This window comes from Ursus maritimus, unplaced genomic scaffold (assembly GCF_017311325.1).
Source record: "Ursus maritimus isolate PB19 unplaced genomic scaffold, ASM1731132v1 scaffold_1, whole genome shotgun sequence".
Taxonomy (NCBI): Eukaryota; Metazoa; Chordata; class Mammalia; order Carnivora; family Ursidae; genus Ursus; species Ursus maritimus.
The window spans coordinates 64,603,175-64,625,585 of NW_024423343.1; the positions used below are offsets into that span (position 1 = coordinate 64,603,175).

General features: G+C 34.0%; 1 protein-coding gene across 13 annotated transcripts in view; it reads left to right on the plus strand.

The window, feature by feature from the left end:
• LOC103659876 (sodium channel protein type 3 subunit alpha) overlaps positions 1-19,480 on the plus strand; it is a 78,870-nt gene extending 59,390 nt beyond the window's left edge. For 9 of the 13 annotated variants that reach the window (XM_040644404.1, XM_008687494.2, XM_040644428.1 and 6 more), the window contains exons 17-26: positions 686-806; positions 2,184-2,338; positions 3,090-3,263; positions 9,227-9,349; positions 11,645-11,917; positions 12,784-12,837; positions 13,656-13,793; positions 14,881-14,985; positions 16,058-16,328; positions 16,837-19,480. In XM_040644404.1, coding sequence (XP_040500338.1) covers positions 686-806; positions 2,184-2,338; positions 3,090-3,263; positions 9,227-9,349; positions 11,645-11,917; positions 12,784-12,837; positions 13,656-13,793; positions 14,881-14,985; positions 16,058-16,328; positions 16,837-18,032 — 2,610 coding nt within the window. In that variant the 3' untranslated portion in view covers positions 18,033-19,480. The remainder of the gene's footprint in view (positions 1-685; positions 807-2,183; positions 2,339-3,089; positions 3,264-9,226; positions 9,350-11,644; positions 11,918-12,783; positions 12,838-13,655; positions 13,794-14,880; positions 14,986-16,057; positions 16,329-16,836) is intronic. The other 4 variants (XM_040644419.1, XM_040644415.1, XM_040644439.1 and 1 more) reach the window with 2 other exon arrangements.
• Positions 19,481-22,411: the final 2,931 nt, after the last annotated feature.

The window sequence follows — 22,411 nt, forward strand, 5'->3', positions numbered from 1 at the left end:
TGCCATTTATGAAGAAATTTCCATTTCATTTAGAATTCTTTGGCAAGTATTGAACTCATTTAAGCAGTTCAAAGAGATAGAGAGAGATCTATCATTTTTCTGCTAGTAAAGTAAGAAGATTATGTAAGCCAGAGGAAAAATATAGCTCAAAGTTGAAATATAATGACTGTGACTAATGTTAATGTGCTGCTTTTCCTTTCTAAAATTATAGAAACATGGACAGTAGTTAGACACAACTGGTAATGGCCTTTGCTCTGAAAAATTCCATCGTAAGAGGTGGAAATTACAATTTAATTTGATGCATTTTAATTAATATAATCAGTAGTGAATGTCAGCATACCAAACTTTTATCAAACTATTTTTTATTTGGCCTGAGAATTAATTTATTAAACTATTTCATATGACATCCATATACAAATAGAGATCATAAAACAAATTAACCAGTACAATTCATCCTTCCCAAATCACCCACATTGAATGCTGTCTAAACTTTTTCTGTCTGAATCAGGTCAGTAGTTTCATTGTTTTAAATATTAGGACATTAATTATGTTAAATTATTAGTACATAATTTATCAGCAATGTTAATAGAGTCAAATGTGATCACTATCATTTTTTCACACTATGACAAATTAGCTAAATAAAAGGGGAGAAAAATCACAATTTGCAATGGGGTTTTCTTTCTAGAAATTAAATGCAACCAGCTCATCTGAAGGAAGCACAGTTGATGTTGCTCCACCCCGAGAAGGTGAACAAGCTGAAATTGAACCTGAGGAAGACCTTAAACCGGAAGCTTGCTTTACTGAAGGTAAACAAGCTCTAGCATGCTTATAATGCAATCTACCCTCTTTTCTTACAGTGACTGAAAATACCTCACTTGAAAGAACTATTTCAAAGAAATGGTAAAGGCATGTTTATCTCCGTTTTTCTCTTTTCTTCTGAAAAGTTAATTTATCTATATTTCCAAATTATATTATAGCAGTCACTGTGCCTGGACAATTAAGATGATCTGACATGTCTTTTTTGTTGTTGTTTTCTTTATCCTCCAGAATGTGGAGAAGCTAACCCTATGAGATAAATGGCATTCTGGAATGTCATCTCATTGATACTGACTGCAATCCCTTCAGACCTCATTGGCAATGTTGTGATTTGATTTATAGATGCTGCAATAATTACACCCCATCCCTCACAGTTTCAAATGTGGTTAATTTGTGCTGTGATTAGAGCTGTTTGGGGATGCTGATATATTGTAGAGCCTTGACAGGCAAAACAGTAGTTGTTCTCACAACGATCAGTACAGTGTCTTGCACACAAATCAATAAAGATTTGCTGATTCAATGTGATTGGATTTAATCCAATAGTAGTAGCTCAGAGAGTTAGAGCAAAGAATGGATGGAAATGAGAAATAATATGAAAACTAGGAGGGGGAGGACAAAGGAACAGCGATACTGACTAACAAGATGAGTCATAGGTGTAACTAAGAAAAGCACTGAGGCTGAAAATAAATTAGCTTGGGAAAACTGACAGTTGCTGATACCTAGGAAGACGGAGCTTTCCTGTGCGTGAAAAGAAGGAAGTAGAAAAATTCAGGATCACGTCAAAAAATTAAATTATTTGAACATGAGCTTTTCCCCAAACCTGAGAGGTGTTCTTGGACCCTATTTCAATGGCCTTGAGGCAAAGACGCATTCTAACTAGTGTTAAAAATGAAACTATTTATACTCATACAACTCTAGATAAAGTAATTCCTTGAATTTTAGGTTCCTAGCTAAATATATGCCTCTGAGAATGACTCATTGTATAGAAGGGATGCTGAAGATAACTAAGGAATGAAGTAGTCAGTTACCCCGTAAATGATGATCTGAGATTGGCATGGGGAGAAAGCAACAAAGTTTATTTTTTCCTAGATTAAAGATTAAGATATATTTTCTAGGAAGGGGGGAGGTGGGTGGGAAAGCAAAGAAGGTTGGTAGGGTGATGGGCAAAATAGATAAAGGGAATTAACAGGTACAAACTTCCAGTTATAAGATGTCAGTCATAGAGATGAAAGAGAATACAGTCAGTAATACTGCAATAACTTTGTGACAGATGGTGACTACACTTACTGTGGTGAGCGACTGTTGAATCCATATGTTGTACAAAATACATTTTTCTCTAATTTCTTATATTTAATGCTATATTTTAGGATGTATTAAAAAGTTTCCATTCTGTCAAGTAAGTATAGAAGAAGGCAAAGGAAAGGTCTGGTGGAATCTTCGGAAAACCTGCTATAGCATTGTTGAACACAACTGGTTTGAGACTTTCATTGTCTTCATGATTCTTCTCAGCAGTGGTGCTTTGGTAAGTGAAACGCAAAATGGTAAGAGTCAGATTCTAGTGAAATAGCTTTTTTTCTGAAAATACCACAAACACACATTGAGTTTAAGAAGCAAAAGAGGAGGCATATCTATGCCTGGCAGAACGTGGCACCCAGGGTTTAACTGTGCAAAATCAGTACATAATAAATCAGAACTATGAACAGCCAGATGGAATTTCTCATCTGGTGTTTATCTAATAGATGTTTTCCTCACTGAGACAACCATTTACAGAGACATTCTGTAACTATGTTAACTTCCATGTCAAATACCATCCAGTTCACCCTAATAATTATATTAACATTTATGAACTAAAAGTGTATTTTGTTTTCTTTATGTATAATCAATTTATTCTTTCAAAATAAGCCAGATCAGTCAGGGAATCACTGAAAGTAATGTTGGACTAGGCCAAGCCTATCCCTCATTAACAGAACTTCTAGTTATTTCCTGAGTTCATATTACTTCTCTAAAAGCATGTCTTTATAGCAGTAATTGAGATAGAGATTTTGGGGTGAGAGGCAGGAAAGAACAAACATACTAAATCAGTAAAGATATTGACATTTCCTTGCCAACATTTTCTGTTAGTTTTAGTCTTTAGCTTTTGTCTGATGTTTGTGAGATATTAGCCACTATTTATCAAATTACTGCTTTGTGACCAATATTATACTAAGCAATTTTATCAAGTATTTGGGGGAGGCAAGCCATTCAGGTAAAATAAAAGCATTCTTGATTCACAGGCTTTTGAAGATATATACATCGAACAGCGAAAGACTATCAAAACCATGCTAGAATATGCTGACAAGGTCTTCACTTACATATTCATTCTGGAAATGCTCCTCAAATGGGTAGCTTATGGATTTCAAACATATTTCACCAATGCCTGGTGCTGGCTAGATTTCTTGATTGTCGATGTAAGTATCCTGAGTGATTTTTATGAAACTATTTTTTAAAGAGGCACATTTGACATTTCATATATTCCTGTGATTAAAACCTTGATTTTGAGAACCTAGTTTCACTAATGCTGACACAACTATGCAGTTAAAAAAAAAACAGCCTACAATAAATGTAAAAATTAGGAAAGTTTCATGGGAAACAGTAGAAGAGGTCCCAAAAATGTGGACAGTGGTAAGGAAGGAAAACACAGAGAGTGTTCTATGCCACAAGCAGACAGTTCTTTTTCTGAAAGTTAAGGACCTCAAGGTAGGGAATAACTAAAAATCTGTTGACAGATCTAAGCACTTAGCTTATTAACATTTACATTTAAAAAAACAACTACAGGAGATAAAAATCAAGACAGATTTGGGGCTCCTGGATGGCTCAGTTGGCTAAGCATCTGCCTTTGGCTCAGGTCGTGACCCTGGGGTCCTAAGATCAAGTTCTGCATCAGGCTCCCTGCTCAGTGGGAAGCCTGCTTCTCCCTCTCCCAGCTTGTGCTCTCTCTTGTACCTCTGTTGCTATCTCTCAAATAAATAAATAAATAAAATCTAAAAAAAAAAAAAAAAAAAAGACAGACTTTCGGCCAGGAATTGTGAGATTGTGTTTTAATCCCTTACTAGATTACCTGTTACTAAAAAATGTAAAAATATCCCACTTACTGTATTCATTTGGCCACATACCCCCAGAGACAATAAAATATATTTCCATTCTTAAATCAGTAGTTAGATATATCCCAGTAGCTATGCAGAAATTTACCATGCAGAGTTAGGTGTAGGAGCCCTGCTCTGAATCTGATTACCCTGGGGTAAGTAGTCATAAAAACATTACCAATTATAGGATCTGTCTGACTTGCAGCTTATTTTCTTATTCCAAGCAATGAAGAAGCACTGGGGCAAAATGACAGTCATCTGGTTCTTTGTAGTCTGTGATATTCCATTGCACAAGGCTTCACAGCCTCCCAACAAAACAAGGTACTTTAAGCACTATCTCTAGCTGTTCCCTAACAATCATAAAGCACTTTATTTTTAGCTCTAACACTTGCCAATAAGAATCAATAATTGCTGTATGTGTACATTCATTCTTTTTATCATTTTGATAAGTAAGGGCCTATATAAATTCTACTCCCCTTTCTCACACACATACATACTTAGAGTCTATAACCAAAATGTGTTTAACCCTTTGAGTTGATAAGAAATCTTCTACCAAGTCACTTTCATAGACCAGAAATGATTTCCAATTTCCATGGTTAGCTTTTAATGGATAATAGAGGTGAATTTTAATGTTATCCTGAAAAGCTATCCATAAAGGGACACTTAATATTCTTATAATCTGCAGCTGGAACGAGCTTCAAAGAGCATCTACGCTTTATTCTAGACATTAGGAAACTGAAGCCTCAGTTTAAATTATTTTCCTAAGATAATACAACTACTTAGTAACAAAGCTGAGATTAGTGTCCAAATTTCCTAATTCTCAATTCAGTTCTTCTTTACTCCAGGGGTTTCCTAACTGTTATAAATGTAATACTATATTTTCATACTGGCTTTGGGATTTAGCATTTATAATCTCCAGCTTTTCACTGAAATGATGGAACACTGAATACATTGAAGAATCCTCTCTGGTTCAGAAAGATTTTGTCATGCATGAAGATCATTTACAAATGTGATAGAACTTCTCCAGAGAATTCTGAAATTTACTGAAATATTTACAGTTACTAAAAATTTTACATTTACTGAAATACTACCTTGTACTTCAAGTATTTTATATATATATGTGTGTGTGTATATATATATGTATATATATATATAAAATATGAGTAAGATGCAAAAATCTCTCAAGAGCAGGGGTTTTGTATCCTGTTTATATCCTTAGAGACATCTACTATAGATACTTAAGTATCCATTGAATAATGTCTAAATGAATAAATTTAATTTCAAAGAATGTGCCAAAAAAAAAATTACTTCCCTCTTAGTCTCAATTAGTAGGCTGAAACTGGGTAATTAAAACCTTCTACTTTGGGACAAGTTATGGTCTCTTAAATGGATCTATTCTTTACTAAGCCAGGATGGAAATATGTGGATTAATATAACCTCGGTAAATGTAGAGATAAAACTGTTTTTGAAAGTACAAGTAAAACATACTTAAAAGAGCTTCACCAGTTCATCAGGTATATTGATGTAAAGAAACTAAAAAGCTATAGAAAGCTTACAAAAAAAAAAAAAAATCTGAGGTGTAAGTAAAGTACTTCAAACCAGAAAGAATATGCTTTCAAACCTTGAAAAATTTGTCTGTGTAAAAAATGTAATCTCTTCAATTCCTTACCTAAAAGTAAAAGTAGACTGCAGTGGGCTATCTATCCAACCTCCTAACATTCATTCATTTATTCAGTAAATGTGTTGAGCACCTAAAAAGGGCCATATGCCATTTTAAACAAAAGAGGTATGAACATGAACAGACCAAGCCCTGTTAGAGCTTGCACCTTGTGGGAGGCAGGAACAAACAGTAAAGAGGTAAACAAATAAAATTTTAAAATAAGCTATTTTGTCACATGTGATATGATTGTTTTTCCTATTTGGGTTTTTGTTTCTTGGCTTTGTTTTTTTGTCATGAAGAAATGTTTCACATTGATTTGGTCAAACTTACCAGTCCTATTTTTTTCCCCTTCTTGGTTTGTTTATGCTTCTGAAAACCCTTTCATATCAAGATTATTAAAACATTTTTCTATGTTTTTCCCCAGTTTTATAGTTTAAGTTTTGTGTTTCTTTATTTTTATATTTTAATTTTTTATCAGTCTGAAATTTATGTTGGTGTAAGGTGTGAGGTTAGGACCCAATATTAATTTCCTCAAAATTGTTTCTCATTTATTTTTTTCACCTCTCATTTGAAATGCTACCCTTATCTACATGCTAAATCTCAGCATGTCTTAGGTCTAATTTGGACTTTATTTTGTTTCATTCATTTCTTTGTCTACTAATATGACAGCTTTAATTATTGCAGATTTATAATTGGTTTTAATATCTGATGGGATCAGTCCTCTCCATTCTTCTTAAAATAATATTTTAAGTTACACTTTTTCATGCTAATATTTTAAAGTTTATGTAGTTCCAAAAGACTCCTATATAACTTTTTAAAAAATATATGAAAAAATATATCAGCTAGCACCTAAAATAATTATAGTATTGCTTATAATAGTTTTTCACTTTATTCTCTTGGGTTTTTTTTTTTTTGAGGTCAACAAAAACATATCTGCAAATAATGAATTCTACTTTTCAAATTCATACAGCTCTTATTTCTTTTTCCAGAAAATGTTAAAAAAAAATAACGTTGGTAGTGGGCATATTCTTTTAGCCCATTTCAATGAGAATGCTTCTAGATTTTGCCATCAAAAATTATGCAAGTGTTTGGACTGAAATGTATCATTGGAATGCATGGAAGTGATTATATGTTTTTTATCTCAACTTGCTCATACTGAGCTTAAAAAAATTATGTTTAGCCATTTTAAAGAGAAATACATTCGTATTATGTGGTTTGTTAAGCAATCACAGAACTCCTAAGGTCTTCTTCAGAACCATCAAATCCCTCCTGCACTATTTCTCTTTCTCAGTCTTGCTGCCATAGGAATGCAGAAAGGTCTGGATGACAACCAAACCAGCCTCCTGAAACTTCTAACAGGGACAGTTTTCTATATTTGCTGTACTGTGAGGCACCTAGACTCATATAAATTTATACTAAAAAATCAGTTTTTGTTAAAGCATTTCTGTTACACTTTGCACACATTAGCAAGAGAGCCTCTTATGTTGAACACATAAGAAATGAGGATAAAAATACTAGATGGTGAAAGGTTGGGGACATGTTTGCTGAGGTGGAAAACACACTGGACTAGAAAACAGAAGACATAAATTCTAGTTATGTCCGTTGCTACCTTTTTTAGACTAGTCATTTGACCACTCTCAGACAGAGAAAATAAGTAAAAAAGCACACTACCAATATGTGTTGGTATCTTCAAATTTTAAGTACATTGCAAATCTTTAAAATTATTTATTTCAAAATTGCCTTTAAGCCATATTAAGTTTTTTGCATTAGTTAATTCAATAAATTAGTTTTTGTCCTACACAAATTAGAATGAGGTCTATTAAAATAAGAAGCTCAGTTCACTAATGCCCCACTTCTCTAGGAATTCACAGAGTCACCCCACTGTGGGGTGGTTATATGCAAGTGGTGTCTCCCAGCCTTTGAATCCCAAATTTCCTATCCATCCAGTACTCTCTGATTCTGGCCATTGCCTGTCTTTTCTTTTCAAACCATAAGCTTCCTTACTTTAGGTTGTGAGGAATTTGCAGCACTTCCCTTTAAATGCCCAGTTCTCAAATAAAGGACTAGGAGAGCATGAGGGAAGTCTTCAGACAGGAGCTCCAGAAGCCTAAAGAAGCTGTTAATGCTTCCGAGGCAAAGGAGCCCAGAACATAGAAGCCCGCATGTTCTCTAATAACCTTTCCCGTCTTTCCAGTCTTCTGTAGCAGCGAATGGTAGACAGAAATGAATAACTCAATAAATTATCCTGCCACTAGTCACTTATTTTTCTGTTAAATTCTCTGAGATGTATGCTAAATTAAACAACGAGGGAAGAGTGGCTCCCTTTGCCTTTACAGCTTCAGTTCTAGTTTTTGTGTCACCCTTTAAACCATGTGTTCTTGGGCAGATCAGTTTCCATCCTACCTCATAAGACTCTTGGAAGGATTCATTTAGATCCATTTTCAACAGCCCTTCTTGAAAGAAATTAAGCTCCAATGCCTTTAAACCATCCAGTAGATATAATGAATTAACTCCTCCCTATGCAGCAAGGAAAGTACTATCTTTGTACAGTCCTTGCGAGAACTGAAAAGATAGTCACTCAAACCATTTTCTGTGTTTCATGGCTCAGATGAGGAATAAAATTTTGATAATGTATGCAAAAGGTTAAGATATGGTTTTGAAGTCAGATCACTTGGGTTCAAGACCCACCCAACTCCACCTCTTATTACTATGCATCCCTTTTCTTGGGGTGGGGAGAGGGAGTGGGAGTGGGGCTCAACTCCCTCACCAGTGAAAAGGCAATAGTAATAGTACCTACTTCTTAAGATTTATATGCATAAGGCACTTAGAACCTTGCATATAGTAAATGTTCAATAAATCTTGTTATATTGAAAGAAAATCTAAGCAAATAAAGTCTCTTTCTCTCAAAAAAGGGCATGTCTTCTTTAACCTTTCATATATTTAAGTAAAATTTAGTATATGTGTAAATATCAGAAGATGTATTCTCACTATGAATTATAAGTCCAGAAGTTTGGATAAACATTTCTTCGTTATTATGAAACTACATGGTCTGATAAAAAAATTATTCCGTTATTTATTTATCCAACACATATTGACTAAAGCATTTTAACCAGGCAGTATTAGGCACAGTAAGAGAAGAATGTTTCATCACAGCCCATTAAAAGTTTATGTGACCTGGAACGGGGAAAGAAGATATCTAATCAATTGATTCTATTAAATGGGAAATGCCTCCAGTACACATAACCAAGATACTACATAAGTTCAGGAGAGAAACATGATTTCCAATCAATGACATTAAGCACAGATCCATGGATGATCTGGCTTTTGAACCAAATCCTGAATCATCAGTGATATATGCACAGGTTGAAAGGGGCCCCAGGGGGTTAAATATCTAACTGGAAGGGTTTACATGTTTATAGAAATGGGCAAAGATTGTTTTCATTGGTAAGAAAAGCAACAACATGACATGAGGCTGGCAATATAAGATGAACCCACTATGTGGAAGATGATGGCTGCCAAGATATGTCTGAATTTTATTTAGTTGGTACTAAAGAATAGACACCACATCCTATGCTTTTAGTTAGCAGTTTATTTCCAGGTGAACTATTAATATCTTTTCTTTTTGTAGGTTTCTTTGGTTAGCTTGGTAGCCAATGCTCTCGGCTATTCAGAACTTGGTGCCATTAAATCTCTACGGACACTGAGAGCTTTAAGACCTCTAAGAGCTTTGTCCCGGTTTGAAGGCATGAGGGTAAGAAGAATAAAAGCTCTCTGACAATTCATATCAGAATTAAATGTAGGTAATGACTTAGATACAGAGGGGTACCACACTCCTCTGATATTTACTTCATAGAATTACAGAATTTCAGAGCAGGAATCTTAGCTATCACTAAGGCCAGCTGCCTGAAACTGATGTTTATTTCAATGGGTCCTCAGAAATTGTTTGTGGCAGAACTAGGACTGGAATCCAAGTCTTCTGATGATAGTTCAAGGATGTTTCCACAACATCCAAAAAAACACGTGCTGCCATTTATTTCTTTTCATCACTTATACATATTTAGATGATTTTTTTACTATGACATTCAACCTAGTAGGGGTTTTTCTTCCTCCCAAGAGGCAGTTTGATTCCTCAAAAATCACTGGTAATGAATGAAAGGTAAATGGTTTTGTGTGCTTTACTTCTTCAATTAATATCAGTAACAAAAATACTCATTGTACAAGAAAACAACTCTAAACTGTAGCCTCTGATAAAATCTATACATCCTAAGTGACCAAAATAAGGGGTTAGAAAAATTAACTAGGCATTTCAGGCAACCCCTGGGGTTTGTTTTAAAGATCACCCTTTTAAGTGAGCATTCTGAATGAGGTTCACTTTTTCCACAGCATGTGTATTTTCCTTTTCAGCTCTCTTCTTTAGTGCGTATTTTATGCATCTACACATAAAGTACACACTTATTTAGATACACAACCTCTTGTCGCATCCCTCAAAGTACTATTTAGCAAAGGCCAGGTTTGTTTAATCCAGCATGCAAATGCACATGGATATTGAATGTTTCCCTGGCCGTAAGGCTTTTATGTTGGGAGGTTTGTTTAGAGCAATAAAAACACTTCAGCCTTGACTTCGAGATTCACTCATCAGGGAGAATGAAACCATTCTCCAGGCTTCCCAGAAGCACTATAAGCAAAGAAATATTTGGTTTTACATTCTAATTTCATTTCAGTGCTACTTGATAAAAAAAAGTCACAAGACAAAATTCATAAAAATTATTATACAATCTCAAACCAATCTTTGCCATTACTGACACTACTTAAGCTCTCATTTGCTTGCATGGTTTCACATTAACAATTCCTTTCTGAGGGAAGATAGTAATGAACAAAATAAGAAACTTATATATTTGCTCTAATCTGAAAACATATTCAGTTTTGCATTTTTAATTCAATCATATGACAGAATTAATGTTCCAGCTATGAAATATGGTAAAATGTATCATGCAGTTATTTAATAAGAAAATTTGTGGAGGTCATTTTACACAAATTTTAGTAGCAAAGAAACATGGCAAGTATAATATATATAACTTAATTTCTAAAAGAAATACAATTCAAGTAGCATATGAAATTTTTATGATTTTGGATTTCAGGTTTTGATGTCAATTTAAAAATTTTTGGTGTTGATTTCTAACATAAAATTTACATTATTTTAAAATAAAACAGTAGTTTCATTTAATAGTTTCATTCATGTTAAATGCTTAACAAATGGTCCAATATGAATCAGATTAAATTAGATAAGAAAAAATACTGTCAACCTCCCTAGGGATTTCAAAATACAGCTTAAGCTTTTGAATTTAGTGAGAGGATAGGTAACTTAATTTCTCCTTCAAGAAACAGATCAGCTTAGGTTGATGAAGTAACATGTACCCCAAAGTGAACATCTGAGAGATTTAGAATAATAATGAGGATGTATTGGGTATTTTTATGTCCAGAGATAAATTACATCTCATTTAATAAACTTTCTTAAACTGGGATTTACCAATAGAGAAAAAAAGAACCTTGTAAATTCTTAACCCTATTCTTCATAGTCATAAAAAGTTGACTTGATCTAAGGAGGCAGATTTAAGGCATTATTAATACTTTATTTGCAAAGGGTTTGTTTAACCATGTTTTCAAATCATCAACCACTCATTAACACTCTTGAAAATTAAAATGTATTGCTGAATGATGATTATTTCTTCTGTTGCTATTTAATGCCTTTTTTTTCTTTTCTCCCCAGCATACAAACATTTTCTGACTCCATCTTACTATATCAGGTTTTTATTTCTTTTCACACTTTGGCATATTTTGCTTTCCTTAAATCCTTTAGCTCTTTAGTTGTGTCACTGTTTGTTTTCCCTTATCAAATATGTCCTAGAAAATATAACAAAAAACAACGTATCCACCTAGATTTTTATTTAACTCTTTTCACACCCATTTTAGTATTAAATAAATAAATGAAAGGAATGGTTTTCATTTTAGTGATTTGTAAGCAGCCTTATCCTCATTTCTCTTCTAGGTTGTTGTGAATGCTCTTGTTGGAGCAATTCCCTCTATCATGAATGTACTCTTGGTGTGTCTCATCTTCTGGCTGATCTTTAGCATTATGGGTGTGAATCTGTTTGCTGGCAAGTTCTACCACTGTGTTAACACGACAACGGGTAACATGTTTGAAGTCAGTGAAGTCAACAATTTGAGCGACTGTCAGGCTCTTGGCAAGCAAGCTCGATGGAAAAATGTCAAAGTAAATTTTGATAATGTTGGTGCTGGCTATCTTGCATTGCTTCAAGTGGTAGGTTGCCACTGTATGAGATCTGGAAACGTTTTCAAAATGTTTCACAAAAGATCATTTCTGTGATGTCCTTCGTTTGAATAACTAATACCTGACAGTACAAAAGTAGTTGATGATAACACCTATACTATTAGCTTAACTTGACTTCAAGATGTTTTACAGTTATTTTAATATGTATTTCCTCAGTATTGAGCTTTTAGTATGTTTTAATATGGTCATATATTCCTGCTTCCTGGTTTTTTCTTATTATATTATTGAGTGCTATTGCACTATTACTGTTTTTAGCTTTCCTTAGCAATCCTTGCCAAAGGAGGAATTTTATATGTTAAAATAACAATATACATATTTTAGTGATGAATTAAATGTATAAATTATTAGCCGGGAAATTTATTGTGCCAACATCTAAGGAGTATGCTTCTACTATTTGCAGAAATACAAATCTTATGGAGTAGATTTCAAAATGCATAATGTTTAATAATTTTGACTTAATTGACCACATATTAAGTAATCAGTAATTCACTAATGAAAACAACTGAGTTGTGTTTAAACACACCATAGGTTTGAATCACAGAACTTATATTTTGATATAGAAAGAATTTGAGACTAAGATGGGTATTTTATGAGTCAAGCCTCCAGTTAAATTTTTGTGTAGAAAAAAATTAATATCTTCCAAGAGAAACAAAGAAAATGAATTCCAGACTCAAAATACAATCATATTCTACTTCAATTCAATTTTTCATTCAATTAATTTCAATCTCTTGACACAGAATTTTATGATATCATACAAAAACTTACTTGTAGTACGGTAAAATGCCATATTCTTGGATTAATTTTTTATGTAGAATTCAAATATGTATTTTTCACAGGCCACATTTAAAGGCTGGATGGATATTATGTATGCAGCTGTTGATTCACGAGATGTAAGTATCACTCAAATACTACTTACAGTTAAAAGATTTTCTGTAGTGAACATTTGTAATAATTTAAGTGAATGACCAAGAATTTTATACTAGATGCAATCAGAACATTAATAATTACAGAAATGATCCTCTTAAGCTAATGTACTTCAATAAGATGATATTTTGGTTCGTATATGTCTGATACATATATCTACTATGAAAGGATATCTAACTGCATGGATCAGAAGACACCAAACTGGTCCATAAATGAGACTCAAGATCAGGAACATCGCTCATGAGAAAGTAACTTGCCTCTCCCTATCCCTGGAGAGTACAAATCAGATTTTGTGAAGCAACTTCCAAAAATATCATGAAAACAGCAAGCAAGTTTCAGGGAAACTCAATTTTGAAAATACGAATTAAAAAAAAATTCCTCAGAACATATCTGTTTATGTTGCATTCCTCTTAGAAGTTGATGTTCTATTATTAAAGTAATATCTTCAAGAACCAACATCTCCAGACCCAAACTTAAAATGCTGCAAAAAAATTTATAAGACTAATAATAGGTTCAAAATATTTCTTGTTATACCACTATCATTTACTCTAAAGAAAATGTACAGGTAAGCCACAATGGAAAAACAGATTCAAGAACAAGCATAAAAATTACAAATTTTCATTATCTTAAATCATACTACTTTGAAAAAAGAACTTTTTTTGCAGTATCTCAGAGCAAAGCAAAAATAGCTCTAGATTAAGTAAGAACACTCACCAAATTGTTAACTTAGTTGAAATATTTATTATGTTTTTAAATATTATTTAATATTTTCAATACTATTTAGGTAAAACTTCAGCCTGTATATGAAGAAAATCTATATATGTATTTATACTTCGTCATCTTTATCATCTTTGGGTCATTCTTCACTCTGAATCTATTCATTGGTGTAATCATAGATAACTTCAACCAACAGAAAAAGAAGATAAGTATTCCTCAGCTCTCAGTTTTCCCCATTCTGAGGTTCTGTCTGCTGTACATCCGAATAATCAGGATACGCATAGTCAACACAGACTTAGATCATTTTTATATTCTTTTCAGTTCACTGTGTAGTCAGTTCAGCTGCAGAGTTTAAGCCTCTAGTTGGTTGCTCCTCTCTAGGTTCGTCCTCTGCAGAGCTGCTATAGTGTCTTTGCGACAAAAAAATAGGACCACTGCTTCAAAGCATCCAGTGGGCCTCCTCTAATGCTCTACCCTTGCTTACAGAGAATTTCAGGAATTATTTCCACCCAGTTTTCTAGCTTCATTTTCTCCCACACCACATTTCTTTATCTACTTCCCTACTCCTCAGTCTATATCTGACATCACGACTAAAACACATTACACACATAGCTACATGGATTTTTTGCCCTTTCTGAACAAGCCATGCTCTTGTACCTCCATGACTTTATATAGGGTATTTTCTTTTCCTGGAATGCTTTGCCTAGCACACCTCTAATCATCTGTTAAGGCCTAGCTTAAGGGTATCCTCCTATATAAAGCCTGTTTCTGAGTCTTTAGGGTTTATTTTGATCTCTACAATACCTTTTTATATATTCTTATACATTTTCCAACTGTTTTCATTTTCCTACTCCACGTGACAACAAGATATTGTGTCTCATGTATCTATTTAATTCTGATAAGTTACATTTTCTAGCATATGGGAAGTACTTAAAATTATTGAATAAAAGAAAGAAAACAGTGAAATGGACTAAGAAAACATTTTTTCTTTCACAAAAATATATTTGAGACCCCTGAGCCTCCTTTAAAACATAATATAATCAAGTTAGCATCCTGTACTAATCAGAGATCTATGTGATTATAGGTTTTACATAATAACAAAGTACTCAGAATTTCACATAAATGAGGAAAGCAGAATATATATATATATATATATAATTCATATATATATATATGAAATGGGATAATTTCCATTTAAAAATTGAGAAAAGACTAAAGACTCAGAAATATTTTTGTACACATACTATTTAACACATGTTGAGATTGTAACCAGTTTTATACTATATCTTTACTTTGGAGGTCAAGACATCTTTATGACAGAGGAACAGAAAAAATACTACAATGCAATGAAGAAACTTGGATCCAAGAAACCTCAGAAGCCCATACCTCGGCCAGCAGTAAGAATTACTCATCTTCTTTAATATTCTAAAGCCTTATTTCCATGTGATGAAATTGGCAGTGCTCTGGATGAGAACATACTGAGTGATATCACCAATGTATAATATGCCCTAATTGTAAAAGTTGATATTGTTTAACACCGTTTACAACTGCCACACTCAATAAGAATTACTAAGTTCTTAAAAAGGAGGTAATGCTCTTTACAGCTTGTCAATTGAAAACATCCCACTTGAGGTTCCCAATAACTGTTTCCAAAGCAGCCTTCATNNNGCTGCCATCTACTGCTTCCAGGAATGTACCCAATCTTGTTATATGGCACTCTCTTGCCATTTAAATAGATGGAGTCTGGAAAACTCCCATCTCACCCCATCACTTCCGTCCATACTATTTGTTCTCTCCATTTCGTATGACTAGAAAATACTCAACCTTCTTAGGAAGGAAAAGGGCACCATCAAAATAGTTTGTTTCACGAAATACACAAAAAAAGAAAAAGAATCAGAACACATACTCTGCAGAGCTTCACAATATATGAAAAGACATAATAATGTTACGTTCATAGAGCTGTACTCTAACTTATCTATCTTAGATGCATAAGGAAACTGAGGCCCCCAAAAAATCGTACCCAAAATCATAAAGCCATTAGAAGAGGTAGAATAAAACAGATAATGACTGACATATTTTGAAGGAGGGAAAGATATATATAATATATAAACCAAAATTCCTAAAGTATTGATAAATGAATTAGGGTATTCACCCATCTAAAAGTCTGTCTGTATCAACCTACTTGGTAAATCCTCATTATGTTTTCATAATTTTTTTGTAAAAAGTATCATAGTTTTTTTAAATCAAGCAAAGCCCACGCATAGTAACAGCCAACTGCCACCAATTTTATGACTTTTTTCATTTCCTTCTCATATTTTAATGTGAAGAGAAATGGAGCACAAAGAATTGTTTAGACTAATGTGAAGGGTGTATAGCTCATGGCCATATATGGAAGGACTTCACCTGCAATTTTACTGGATCATTATTTATGAAATATGCAGATAAACCTGCTCTCTCCTCTCTTTCTAGAACAAATTCCAAGGAATGGTCTTTGATTTTGTAACTAGACAAGTCTTTGATATCAGCATCATGATCCTTATCTGCCTCAACATGGTCACCATGATGGTGGAAACTGATGATCAGAGCAAATACATGACTCTAGTTTTGTCCCGGATCAACCTTGTGTTCATTATCCTGTTCACTGGAGAATTTGTGCTAAAGCTCATCTCTCTCAGATACTACTACTTCACCATAGGCTGGAACATTTTTGATTTTGTGGTGGTGATTCTCTCCATTGTAGGTAAGAATAGTTTAATTACAGAGAAGTACCATTGTAAGTAAAGCTCCCCAAAGCCTGACAGCTGTGCAATACGGAAATTAGATCTGAGAATGTTAATATGTGTAATTCTAAAGTTAACCACTACAATTCATTTTCCTCTAACTGAAGAATGTCAGTATTCAAAAACAGAAAACAATATATTTAGAAATTTCAGAAATAATCTTTGTTTATAATCAGAATATTTCACATGTGGGGATAACTTCAAAGTAACTGAGTATATAATCTTAAATTGCTATGACACTCTGAGATTAATTTGTTGGTTTTTCCAAAAATCAAATTTTATAACATTATAGCATCATTAAATAGAATTCTGTAATCTTTAATTACTAATATGAGGGAGGGGACTCAAATATTTAGTGAAAGTTTATACTCATAACAATCTTGCTGTTTTCATAAACCTTGAAAAGATAAAGCATTCATATAAGCATAAAATATTCACTGTTTAGTTGATTTCTATATTTTTCCATAGGCATGTTTCTGGCTGAGCTGATAGAAAAGTACTTTGTGTCTCCTACCCTGTTCCGAGTGATCCGGCTCGCCAGGATTGGCCGAATCTTGCGTCTGATCAAAGGCGCCAAGGGGATCCGCACGCTGCTCTTCGCTCTGATGATGTCCCTTCCGGCCTTGTTTAACATCGGCCTCCTGCTCTTCCTGGTCATGTTCATCTACGCCATCTTTGGAATGTCCAACTTTGCCTATGTTAAAAAGGAAGCTGGAATTGATGACATGTTCAACTTTGAGACCTTTGGCAACAGCATGATCTGCCTGTTCCAAATTACCACCTCTGCTGGCTGGGACGGACTGCTAGCACCTATTCTCAACAGTGCGCCCCCTGACTGTGATCCCGACACAATTCACCCTGGAAGCTCAGTTAAGGGGGACTGCGGGAACCCCTCTGTCGGGATTTTCTTTTTTGTCAGTTATATCATCATCTCATTTCTGGTCGTGGTGAACATGTACATCGCTGTCATCCTGGAGAACTTCAGTGTTGCTACTGAGGAAAGTGCAGAGCCCCTGAGCGAGGATGACTTTGAGATGTTCTATGAGGTCTGGGAGAAGTTTGATCCCGATGCCACCCAGTTTATAGAGTTCTCCAAGCTCTCTGATTTTGCAGCTGCCCTGGATCCTCCTCTTCTCATAGCCAAACCAAACAAAGTCCAGCTCATTGCCATGGACCTGCCCATGGTCAGTGGGGATCGGATCCACTGCCTCGACATTTTATTTGCCTTTACAAAGCGTGTTTTGGGTGAGAGTGGAGAGATGGATGCCCTTCGAATACAGATGGAAGACCGGTTCATGGCGTCAAATCCCTCCAAAGTCTCCTATGAGCCCATCACAACCACTCTGAAACGCAAACAAGAGGAGGTGTCTGCTGCTATCATTCAGCGTAATTTCAGATGTTATCTTTTAAGACAAAGGTTAAAAAGGGTATCAAGTGAATATAACAAAGAGGCAATTAAAGGAAGGATTGACTTACCTATCAAAGAAGACATGATTATTGACAAATTAAATGGAAACTCCACCCCAGAAAAAACAGATGGAAGTTCCTCTACCACATCTCCTCCTTCCTATGACAGTGTAACAAAGCCAGACAAAGAAAAGTTTGAGAAAGACAAACCAGAAAAAGAAAGCAAAGGGAAAGAGGTCAGGGAAAATCAAAAGTAAAAAAGAAACAAAGAATTATCTTTGTGATCAATTGTTTACAGCCTACGATGGTAAAGTCTATGTGTCAACTGGACTCCCAGAGGAGGTCTATGCCAAACTGACTGTTTTAATAAATACTCATGGTCAGTGCCTATAACAAGACAGTGACCTCTCCATCACTACAACTCTGTGAGTCAGGGTATCAACAAGATTGACAAGAGGTTGCTGTTTTCATTACCAGCTGACACTGCTGAAGAGAAATTCAATGGCTATCTAGACTGTAGGGATAATTGTGCAAAGTGATCGTTGTAACTACACCAAACACCTTTAGTACAGTACTTGCATCCACTCTATTTTTAACTTCCATATCTGCCATATTTTTACAAAATTTGTTCTAGTGGATTTCCTTGCTCCCTAATTCATAGTTTATTCATAATACTACGTCACTATTTTTGTAAATGCAGTTTAAGTTGAGAAAAAACATATAAGAGCCCTGTGATCCTACTCCATAAGTCTCTCAAATAATTAGCAAAAGTGTTTTGAGAGATAAAATTCGCACTCAAAACCAGAAAAAAAATATTCTAATGTCAATAATTTCAGGTACTTCCGTTTTCTAGATGGCTTTAATTTTGAAAGTGTTTTAGTCTGTTACATTTGTTTATATCTGAACAGTTATGTGCCTGTAAAGTCTTCTCTAATTTTTAAAGGATTATTTTTATGCAAATATTGTTTCAGCAAGTGCAAATTTTATTCTAAGTTCCAGAGCTCTATATTTAATTTGGTTAAATGCTTTCCAAAAACAAAATGAAAAAAAATCTAGAAAAAGTATATCTAAAGTGTCACTTTAGAATAGTTGTCCCACTTTTTGCTGCGGTATTGCTTTGCCATCTTCTACTCTCAGCAAAGCTGACATTTTATGTCAATTCAACACCCCCTGTTATGTAAATAGTTATTTTATCCTGTGGTGCATGTTTGGGCAGGAATATATATATATATTCTGCTAAACAACATCTATTAAATCAAATATGTACCACAGTGTATGTGTCTTTTGCGAGCTTCCAACAGGGATGTATCCTGTACCATTCATTAAACATAAATAGTTTGAAGACTATCACTAATGCATGTTAATATTGCCTATGCTGCTCTATTTTACTCAACCCATTCTTCACAAGCCTTGGTTAGAAGAAGTCACATGTTGGTAGAGTGAATTCAAACAGCTCTATCCAGTATGTCAAGCAGAATAGCTTGCAGTTACTTAGAAGTACCTTTACTTTTGCATTTTTAATTCAACTTGAGTGTCATATGGTGTCTCTCTATATTTCAAAAAAACACACTGCGTACTGCCTATTGTCAAAACCTATACTTCATATTTTGCTAAAAATATGTCCAAAACTTGTTTAAATATAAATAATGTAAAAATATGATCAATTTTATTTGTTGCATTTTGTACATAAGAAAATTATTTTCAGGTTGATGACATGGCAATTTATTTTACTTTATGCTTTTGCTTTTTATTTTTAATCACAACTCCAAACTTTTGAATCCATAAGACTTTTCAATGGATAATTTCCTAAAATAAAAGTTAGACAATGGGTTTTGTGGATTTCTTTGTTATAATATATTTTCTACCATTCCAATAGGAGATACATTGGTCAACATGCAAACTTAGATCATTTTTTTACCAACTATGGTTGCCTCAATATTACCCATTATTCATGGAAATTTTTTTTTACTCAAACTTTTGTAGTATTTGCTTATGCAGACTAGTCTTATTTTTTTAATTCTTGCTACACTAGAGCTATTAGAGAAATAACATGGGCTCTGTCCTTTTTAGCCATGAACGAAGTGGCAAAGTTGTGCAATTACCTAACACAATATAAATTTTGTTTTTTGCACAGACCAAAAGTTTAATGTTAACCTTTTACAAAACTATTTACTTGTAGTGTACTAATGAACTGCATGCAGGGAATTGCTATTACTAAAAAGAATGGTGAGCTACGTCATTATTGAGCCAAAAGAATAAATATTTCATTTTTTATTATATTTAATTTCTTGGCCTCTGTTTTTTTTTTAATTGATGGATGTTTAAAATATACATAATTAATGAAACCTGTACTTGGTCTGACATTTGTATACATAAAAGTTCACATGCACTTTATAACAACCTAATACATGATTCACCAAGGAGTACCACAGAATAAAAGCTCTGAAAAGCAGTTTTTGTGAACTTTTTGTGTGCAAAGGATCAAATCCACATGCTCCAACTTGCAGCTTCAGTAACAACAATAGTAGCCATTGACAGTGGTTGTCAATACTAATTACTTCCCTTGGCTGTAAGAATTTTAATCTCAACTCCTCTCGGTGTTATTGATGCCTTCACCAAATTTCTTAGTAGGTAGCAAAGGTTATATACTTTGTTATTAAATGTGTTTTATGAACTATTTACATATAAAGTATTAATAATTAATAATTAACATAACTAATCATTAATATTAGTAATTAACATAATTAATTTATGTTAACTTTTTTCCAGGGCCATTGGATTTATGTCATCTCAAAAGCAAATGTTTATTCTCAGTGGAAAACCCCAGTTGTAAGGCAAAGTAGATCTAAATAAGCATTTCATAATTTCCTCAATGTAAATGATATAAACTAGCTTCAGAAGAATTCATTGGCTTCTTTCTGCTAAAGCCAGTTTTCAGATCTCACCAACACCACAGAGAAGTGAAGTATTACTTTGCAAAACGCTTAGCCTTTTTATGCATCCCATCATATAATTTTGGCCAAGTATTCTATTAGTTGATATGCATTACAGCTAAATGATTATCTTCCAAAATAGTCACAAGAGCCTTCAGCTGAAAAAAAATACTTTTAAAAATATACTTATCTAGGGGCACCTGGGTGGCTCAGTTGTTAAGCATCTGCCTTCGGCCCAGGGCATGATCCCAGCGTTCTGGGATTGAGCCCCACATCAGGCTCCTCCGCTGGGAGCCTGCTTCTCCCTCTCCCACCCCCCTGCTTGTGTTCCCTCTCTAGCTGGCTGTCTCTCTCTCTCTGTCAAATAAATAAATAAATAAAATCTTTAAATATATATATATATACTTATCTAGCTAACGGATAATCTGAAAATGCTGTTCAGAATATAGGGCTGTTAATATAGTTTAATAGATTTTTTAAATAACTAATTCCACAAGAAAAAACTACTATTGAACTTCATGACAAAATTCTGTTTAAAATAACATACTAGAAAAAAATTTTTAAAATAAAATAGTAGAAATAATCAACTTAGAAATAACAATACTATGAAATTACGGAAACTTAAACTCACCAGTAAGTGATACTGAATGGCTGCCCGTTAGTAAGGGAAGAACATTTGTATGGAGGAAAAAAATGGATATTCCAGTTTTTATATATTATAGCCAAAAGATAATGGCTATATAAATTTATGTGTTTACTAATTTTCAAATAACAAGAATACAATAAAATAACATGAAAATCATTCTTATGCATTTCAAACCATTCAGTAGTAATCACAAAGAAAGTTCTTGCTGACCATTTTTGCAGAGTTGGAAAATACCAAAAAGATTGGACCAAGAATTCTAGCACTTGTCTCTCAATATCAGTTCTGGCATCAAATTAGCAATGTAATTCAGGCAAATCTAATTCTGGCCCCTCAGATTCCTCCTCTTTTGAATGAGGCTATTGCCTCTAGTAGGTCTTTAATTCTAAAATTCTATGTTCAAAGTCAACTTGTCTATTCAAAGTGATTAATCTTCTCTATATGGGTAATACTTAAGGAAAAAATACAAATTGTCAATAAACCTTTTAAGACATTACACAGATAAGCTTAAATAGACAGAACCACATTTGGCTTTGCCTTCAGCCCATTAAGAAAAAAGTTTTCTTGTCCTCAAAAATTTTATGACACAAGGTGAAGGATGCTTTAAATAAATGAAAGGATGGCTATTATTTCTTCTTTATGGTGTTATAGATTTCTAAAAGACAACACCTGATATATAACAAAAGTGAGGAGCGCCTGGGTGGCTCAGCTGGTCAAGCTTCTGCCTTCAGCTCAGATCATGATCCCAGGGCCCCTCATGGGGCTCCCTGCTTAGATGGGAGTCTGCTTCTCCCTGTCCCTTCCCCTGCTTCTGTTCTCTCAATCTCTCTCTCTCTCTCAAATAAAGATATTAAAAAAAGATATATACTAAAACAAAGTCACTAATAATTTACAACTTTACTTGTAAAATTGTCTACAACCACCAGTGTACTTCCTTCTTCTTTGTCATTAACATTTGCCACAAAACCTCAAGTTGGGCTTTAGTCTTATATTCCCTAGAGCACTGTTTTTATTACGAAAGAGTAAAAGACACACATCATTTTCTTATAATAGCATCTAA